This window comes from Xiphias gladius, chromosome 22 (genome assembly GCF_016859285.1).
Source record: "Xiphias gladius isolate SHS-SW01 ecotype Sanya breed wild chromosome 22, ASM1685928v1, whole genome shotgun sequence".
Classification (NCBI taxonomy): Eukaryota; Metazoa; Chordata; class Actinopteri; order Istiophoriformes; family Xiphiidae; genus Xiphias; species Xiphias gladius.
Window position 1 is genome coordinate 2,072,193 of NC_053421.1, and position 9,101 is coordinate 2,081,293.

A 9,101-nucleotide genomic window follows, 5' to 3' on the forward strand; every position below is an offset into this window, starting at 1 on the left:
GCTAAATGCTCCACCATGTTCATCAGCTAGTTGCTAACTGTGTCTTTCTGCTGTTTGGTGCTGACCAGGTAGTGTACAGTGGATTTATCAGAGCTTTTGCTGAAAAACTCTGTCTGGTGCTGCTGCTAAAGACAAGGTTGACAATATCAGTGAGAGTGGAGCAAAGCAGTAAAGATACTGAGCCCCAAATTGCCTCCGATGTATCATTGGTGTGTGAATGTATGTGTGTGTATAGAAAAAAACGCTTTTTGTATAAAAAAGCGCTGTATGAATGTGTGTGTGAATGGGTGAATATGGCAGCGGTGTAAAGCGCTTTGAGTGGTCAATAAGACTAGAAAAGGGCTATATAAGTGCAGTCCATTTAAAGCTTCGGGTTGTTAAATTGCATGTGCGTTTGGGGTGACTTAACATAGACTGCTCATACAGCAGTCAAAGTGTGAAAAAACTTTGCGTTACGTTCAGTCTGAACACACCTTCAGAGACAACAGAAAAGGATATTTCTATGCATTCATGGCACATTTTAGTCAAGACTCAATACAAAACCTCTGGGCAAGTAAACAAGATTTAGTGTATATTTTCTACTTCGTATATTTTTTTACCTTCTTTTTTTGGTCACACTGCATAATCCACAGAACACAATGTCATACATTCTCATAGGGAATTGGTTTTCAATGGAACTACTTTTTACCTGTTAACGTTGAAGTCTTTGACCAGGACTCTGTTTTTTTGAAGAGATGCTTTTGTTAAAAGTTTTCTTTTTTTCCACGTCCTGTGAGCACCATACCCCATTATACTGAAGAGGAGTCAGTCTCTGATTTGGGCTGTCGCTTTTAATGGGAATTTTCAACTTTCGTTTGAATGTGGGGGAAAAATTAGATATTCTAACTGTAATGACCTGATTAAATTCAAAATATACTCTCAGAAGGTGAAACAGACCTTTTCAATTAGTTTGCCTTGTGGTCCAGCAGGGGGCGCTTTTAAAATTCACTATCAGCTTGACTTATTGCTGCCCTGTCACCCTATCAGTACCCTAAGCTTAAAACTAAAAATGGAGGAGGACACTAGCGAGCAAAGCTGTGTTGCTCGGATAATCACAACACTGAAGCCTCTGAGAAGCAGAGTGTGGGAGTATTTTGGGTTCGTTATCGTAGATGGCAAATTTACCTACAAAAATAGCAATGTTTGCTGACTGTGTAAAAAGCAGCTGCGTTACTTTTCAACCAAAACAAATCTAAGAACTCACCTGCTGGTGAAACCCAAACCTGATGCCTCCCGAAACAAGTGAAGTAACATCGACTCTACAACCTCTTCTGCTACTGCCTATTCAAGACACACAGTGCATGACACCACAAGGGAAAATATAAAGACTATACTGACACCCTCTTGTATCAACAATGGATGGCTGTTGCTAGCAGTACATGCATAGCAACTTGTGATTGGTAGGGGCATCCCTGAAAATGCGTTTTTCTAGGAGAGGATGTTGGCCAGCTCTTTAAATTAACTACTACTTTACCTTCTCATATTTTGCTGTAGCTGCAGGTAAATCTGTAATGTTAACGAGCTTCTTGATATCATTAAAAATACAAATCTATCTCCCTCTCTCTGCCTCAAACTCTCACACACACACACACACACACACACACACACACACACACACACACACACACACACACACACACACACACACACACACACACACAGACAAACATAGGACTTTCTATGTAATTCATCAGGTTGTTGTGTAGAATTAATTTGTAGCAGTTGACATAAAGCTATATTTCTCACATGTTCATGCTCCTTCATTATTCAGCACACTTCAGTGAACAAACTGAACATTCAGTTAGTTGTTGGATTGAATGTTACAAAGCTGCTCTGCTGTATTTTCATAAGACTGTCAAGTCTAGAGGAGCCTTTGAATTAAGATCCAACACCATTAACAGAGAGCACACCATGCAACCTGCTTATACAGCCTGCTGACACACGCTTTGTGTGTGTGTGTGTATGTGTGTGCGTGTGTGCGTGCAATTGATTCATCCATGCCGCCATTACAGAAAAAGGAAACTTAACAAGTTTAGTTAATTATTAGGAACCTGTCTGCTGACTCACACTCACATTAACAACCTGTGTACACAACCTGCCGCATATGTGTACTGTGCATGTGTTTGTTTTGGTAAATACACTGCCTTGCATGCACAATAACCTACCATTGTTCTTTTAAGCGCTTAATGCGATATGATAAAATAAATAGTGAGACTTAAAGGACTGTGGGATGATGAACATCTCCCATGGAATTATCACTAAAGTGAGTGGATTCAGAAACGCTTCTCATTTACACACAGTCCAGGATGTGCAATGTCATAACTTAAAAATTTAAAGATTTCACACAAATAACTTAACACAAAAATGTGGTGATTCAAAATGTTCTTGCAGAATTACATACCACTCAATAAACTGCAAGAGTTTTGTTAAAAGAATGTTTAATATGGCAGAATTCTCTGATTAGCTATTCCTTTTCTGAGCATAAACGTGATCAGTCATGTGATCAGTTGATAGTTGCTCATCAAAATGACTTTTAGACTCTTACTGTCAGTAGTAAGTCACTTGACAAGTGCTTACACTCAGCCAACAACTTTTTGATTCTTCAGATAGTTCTTTATAGACTTCTGTACTGTCAGTCTTACAGGTTTGATCAATATGTGTTACATTATCGGAAAAACTCATATTGGAGACAACTGTAGGAAAAAATTCACTCATAACTGCATCAATGCAAGATTTAATCAGTATTATTTATCAGCTACGTGGGATCATGAAACGAAACTCAGCACATGTGAAGGATTTTTTGTGTCTGAAAAATTATAAGCATAATAACATGATGCATTTTCCATCCAAAGACATCAGGCTGGAGCTCTATCAGCTGTCACCAGGTTCCACACTTGGGATGGAAAATCAAGAACCGGTTCCAGTTGAGCATTGCTTCCAAATTGTCCAAACCATCGGAATCATATGCCTCCGAGCTTATCAATTCCTTTTATCAATGCCCGTATGGTTTTTTGACAGTTGCACATTGCAAAACAATTACGTCAAACTCATGTGTCTATGCTGCTGGAAACTTACAAGAAGAAGGAGACATGGTGGAGAGGAACAAATGATCCAAAGCGTGGCTTCATTTCCCAAAGAAAGATGACGACAGCGCAGCGTTTCCCATGCCTAGGCTCTACTTGGGCGGACCGCCAAGGTAGATGAAACCACTTGGTTTCAACTGCAGTAAATCTAACATTAGAACAATTTATTTCTTTTTTTCCAAACCAACTAATTTTTAGCCACACACCTGTCTGAGCTGTGTGAGCTGCAGTACCTGACTGGGGACGAGAGGCCTCTCTGTGCTCAGCATCTTAGCTAGTGTCTAACGAGAACCTGCATGTGAGCCATTTCGAGGAAATCTGTAAATTGTAAAGTGCACCGACAGCCTGCATGTGACACGTTAGGGGACATCTGTAAATTGTTGCTACAAAAAATAACTTGGGCTACACTCTCCCCCTCTAAACTGCATGAGTTTCTGCATGCACATCGGTCACATGCCGCGCCACCCACCACCACAAGTAAATTCTCACCCTGTGGGAAACACTGGCTTTTTGTCACTTCTCCCAGCTGCAACCACCTGCTCTCAAACATGAGAGCAAGTGGAGACAGAATTCTTCTCGAAGGAGCCTATGGTCTCCTTCACATGTTTGTAAGAATTTAGAGAGTTTTTGTCTTTTGTCCATGAGCAAACATTCGCCACCATTTCAGTCAGTTTAACAATGAATTATCAGGCATAGAACAACCAACCAGCAACTAAAAACTGAAACCATGCTCTACTTGAGGCAAAACCTTCACTTCCCTAGACAGCCTGACAAACTTGAGCCACTGCTCGCCTGCAGTGTTGACTGGAAAACAGCTTTGCCTCCTGATTGGATAACCTCAGCATGTCATGAGGAGAACTGTGATGATGTTGTAGAGCTTGCAATGACATCAAAGCAGCTGACTGAGTCACTTGATCAATTTTTGGACCTGAACTATGTGACATTCAGTGATCAGATGACTTCAAGTGCAGCTGTCCCGGTGGATCGATGAAATCAACAAGAAAACTTTCACAAAGAGGCTCATGCTGTTTATCTACAAAACGTTTGACTCAACTCACACACATGAGTCATCATCCTCACACACGAATGTCATTAAAACCAGAAGGCACTAATCTCTCTTGACAGTATCTCCATCACTGTCTGTTTATGTTCTTTTTGAGTGTAGATCATGTTGAAAAGTTGCTTTGTCAGATTCTTAGGCTTGTTTGCTAGTTTTTGATCAGATATTCCTGATTTTAATCACTAGAACCTTAACTTTTTTTTAACTTTGGCTGTATTTAATCACTAGAACAGAACTTTTATTAACTTTGGCTGTATTTTATTTAGACAAAGTTCATTTTATAGACACTTATACATGGACATGTTTGGCATATTTCATAAATGAAAAAAGAATCAAAACATGTTTATATTCCCAAAACTCAAATTTCAAAAGAAAGTAGAGCTACTGTAGACTGATAAATAAGACAAGCCGCTATATCAGCCAATATCAGCTTATTGCAGATATGTATACTCAGTAATGGTGTATATGATGGGTGATGAGTAACAAGAAATTACAGTTTCAAGAATCCAAACTAAGTTTTAGGTTTTTTTGAAACACTTTCACCATTACAGAGTTTGTCCACCAGACAGCACTGACAAGTTCATTCTTAGACTGTAAAATGTCCCTTTCAGTATCTTGGAAACACTTCGTATAAAGAACAAATCTAAAGGATCCGTATTAAGATTGTTTCTTTATGTTATGTTAAAATATAGATAATCAGTATCACTCTCAAAAACCCAGTATCATACAGGCTATAAAAAACTATTCTTTTGGTAATAGTACGGAAACTAAGAGATCAAACTGTCACCATGAGAAGAATTTCGAGAATAGATGCCTAGCCCTAAGGTTGCAACTAATGATTATTTTCATTAATGAAGAATTTGTCAATTATTTCCTCTATTAACGTATTAACTGTTGTGGGGATAAATGGCCATTAAACCATTAAGACAAGTTCTCAGAACCAAAGTTATGTCTTCAAATTTTGACCAACAGTCCAAAATTTCTACCTTATAAATGAAAAAAGGATGAATCAACTATCAAAATTGCTGTCGATTAAGTTTCTTGTCTGATAGTGTCACCATTATACATCCCTACAAATTGGCTCCAGAGCCTTATAGCTATAATTGAGGACACTGAGGTCATACCTTTCTAAGAAGCTGCATTGCTTTTGTAAAGTTGTTTTTTTTTCCATTTAATGACCAGATTTGTTTTCAGATGTGGCCTGTTAAATGACCCCCCCCCACATTCATTTGAACAACACTTTGTTCAGTTGTGGAAAAGTTTGGTTTGTTAAAAGAGGATCATTATACGTATCTCAAATCAGATGTATACCCTTCCAGTGTAACGAAATGACCGGATAAACTGTCAAAACGTTGTCGTAGACCATTTGATTGTATATGTTTACGTTAATATTTTGGCGACGCTGGCCCACATCCTGAACCATCATGCGCCAGTGTCGCCACAGTTCAGCGAGTCCCTGAGCCGTGTCAACACTACTGCGGCTCTGCCCTCTTACCTCCGAACAGATTAGGCGAGAGATGTGCTGGTAGTGATCCTATCAACAGCCGGGGACCTTCGTGACCTGCGCCTGAGCGCTCCCTGTCCGCCGCCTCCTCCGGGCTGCTCCCCCCGGACTCCGGGGAGCTGTAGGCTCCGATGCTGTTTGGAATGTTGATGCCGGACTGGGGTCTAGACCCAGAGCCTCCGGAGCCCCCCGCAGACCTGGCCCTGGCTCCGTGGTGTCTGCTGGCGCTGGACGTGGCTCCGGAGGTTCCGGACGCACTGTACGCATAGTACCTCACACCCCCGGCGGTAGTCCTGCTAACGTTACTGCCGTTGCTGCTGGACGTGCTGGAGGGCAGGTCCGAGCCAGAGTAGGCTCTGGTCCGACCGTTGGCAGCTGGATTAGCAGTGGGGCTGCTCTGCTTTGCCCCCATGTTAACCTCCACTGACTCGGCTTTGAAATATTAAAGAGGCGCTCTACGAGCCACTGCGGGACAGTGCGCCAGATTTGCGCCTGAGGCAGACGGCTTGACAAGACAGACGTCCGGGAAGAAAAGAAAAGCAAAACAAACTCTGCGTCGCTATGATCCCATCGAGATTAGCAAAGTGCCAGTTAGTGAAAAGTTGAACCGGGCATCTGTGACAACAGCTAGATATGTGTGTAAAACTTTATTCGCCGTCACCATCGTATTCCGTCAGCAAGAGTTGTGGTCGTGCCGCAGGTAACGTGGGTCGTTCCTCGTCTGAGCCGCTGCCGTAGATCCGCTGTGCTCCGGCCGCTGGTTCCACCTCAGCGTCTGCTCCGCCATGGCTCCCTAGCAGCGTGAAGGAGCGAAGAGCTGGGCTCCTCACGCCTCCCTGCCTGGCAACACATTGCTTATGAGGAGGAAGTGATGGAGGAGAAAGTCTCGCATGAAACCCGTTAATCAGTAGCAAGGAGACTCGCTGCGCAGGCTAGCGATCAAGCTAGCGGAACTAAGTACTTCCGCCCATTCGTTTCAAAATAAAGCCATTGCGGTTTTCTTCTTCTATTGACAGTTCTACGGTATGGTATGTTGCATGTATGGCATCTACGGATCTCTACCACCAAACTAAGTGATCATATGGTTTAACCTTTTACTTAGCTGCCCTTTTTTCAAACATTTGCTTTCATGCTGCTATATCACCATATCAAAAAAGATATCAGAGCCTTCATTATACTTGGATACTGACGATGGGTAGTATGCTACACTATTTAAAGATTTTATTTTCATTATGAAATATATTCCATTTGGTTGTAAAGATGTCTGATGCACTGAAGGAACTTCAAAACGTCCCTTATAAAAACACCTTTAAAAGAGGTAAATGATCTACATGGGTAGAAAATCAAGGTCAAGCTGCTCAGGTTGAATCGGCTCCTTTGCCCAAACAACTGATATCAGTATTTGCAGTATGTTTGCCTTGTTACTGTTCACAAGATTAATTTCAACCACACAGTAATTTAATGACACACTTTGCTCAATATTGAATGAACATTTATTTATCATTACTAACTTTTCAGTTTATGCATACTGTACAACCCCTTACATTTCTAAATAGACATATTCCATGTTGTAGAGCTGAATAAGGTCTGTGTTGTGAAAGAACATTTTGTAATTTGCTTCACAGGTCATGTCGCTCCATATTTTATGTAAAAAACAAATTCCACTGAATAGGACACAATGTTTATTCTGGACATAACAATCTTTAATATCATTTTTTCCAAAACAGAAGTTCTTATTTTGAAATCCAAAGGACTTATTTTCGGAAGCTTGATAAGTTTTGAACTATCGCGTAGGGTTACGTCAGCGACAGCGCAGCAACGTCAACAACAACCGAAGAGTCTCACGCTACACATATGAGAACTCCTCATTCAAATGTTTTTAAGTCATAAGCAACATGTAACAGTCAAGTTGTGTTTTATTGACTTCGTGTAATGAATTCAATCGTTTTTATTGCCTTCAATCCAGGACTTTCATTAACGGTGTCCGCGGCCTGCACTCACCTGAGGAAAAACCCTTTTCATTTTGCTTCCTGTTGTTGGAATCTGCTGCTAAATAACTCGCAAACACAAAAAAACAAATAAATAAAGAAATAAAGGAAAAGTTGAAATTCAACCATTTATGGTATTGAAATATTTTATATGGTATTGAGAATTCTAGAAGGTAATTTAAAATTGTGCTTGATTTGAAGTATTTTTTGATATTTTAGAAAAAAACTACATTCAAGTTGCCGAAATCTATTGTTGTCATTTTAAGCTCTAAAGATTAAAGTTAAGTTTTTAAAAAAAAAAAAAAAAAAAAAGGCAAGACGGGTTAAATTCGGAAAACCAAAATTCAAGAGTAAAAATTCTAAAGTGAATGTTTGAATAGCATCGAGCAGACCTCCGTCTTATCAGGTTATGTTCTTTCAGGCATGTGATTCAAGAAAGAAGTTGAGATGAGTAATGGGAAGTTCAGGGCTTTTGATTTTTTTCATTATGAGTTTGTGAGTTTTTTTTTAAATTTTACATGGGAGATTCAAACCACATAGATTTAGACAGATGGCTTCCGAAGTAAAACATTCAGTGGTATTTAACATTTCGGAATAATGTATTCAATTGCTTAAAATATCAATTTATCATGGCCTTTCTTTGCTTCCATACATGGCTTCCTAATTAATTAGATTACTTTTAATTTTTCAAAAGCTTGTGTTACACAGATGAAAGTGGTTCTATATTATAAAGATAGTCCTGCCAAAATCCTACCCTACTGCTACAGCTGCTACACAGACACTCATTTTTCTTGCACATGCATGCAAAAGGGAGCGGAAATCTGACTGGAAGTGAAATTTTGGCACAGTACAAAGACACATAACAATGAAAATGATTCCCAGATGCAAGGAGCAGAGAGGGATGACATGCTCTGATGCTCCATACACTATCTACTAAATTCAAAAAAGACACAACTCAGGCAGCAGTAGCTTGTCTTTACAGGAGTTAAAATCCGAATCAGAGAAACTTTATTGCACCCTGAAGGGAAATTGCTTTGTTACAATTGCTCAGCACACAGCTAGTAAAGTGGAAGTAAATTAGTAAAAACTACTATAAAACAGTGATAATAATAACAGTAATGTACGAGGTAGAATCTTCAGGCCTCTTTCACATTAGCATACAGCAGGTGCAGGGTCCTGTCTTCTCTGGTAGTGCAGACCACAAAAACTGAAAAACACAAAGGAAACACAACAGGACATTAAGTCACCTGCTAGAAAGTTCTTGTCACTCCCACTGAGAAAGGGAGAATACTAGCAGACAATACAGTTCACCTCAGGGTCCAAATAGCAAATTAGAATTCTACCTGGATACAACATGTGTGATGAATCTGATTGGTTTGAATATCTGGCAGTACAGACAGAAAAACAGATATAAAAGACATGACCTC

The 9,101-nt window shown here is 40.0% G+C and overlaps 1 protein-coding gene across 1 annotated transcript in view; it reads right to left on the bottom strand.

Moving 5' to 3' along the window:
• znrf2b (zinc and ring finger 2b) overlaps positions 1 to 6,586 on the bottom strand; it is a 42,538-nt gene extending 35,952 nt beyond the window's left edge. Inside the window, exon 1 of the mRNA XM_040118613.1 lies at positions 5,678 to 6,586. Within this exon, the coding sequence (XP_039974547.1) occupies positions 5,678 to 6,098 (421 nt within the window). The 5' untranslated portion in view covers positions 6,099 to 6,586. The remainder of the gene's footprint in view (positions 1 to 5,677) is intronic.
• Between the last annotated feature and the right edge of the window lie 2,515 nt (positions 6,587 to 9,101).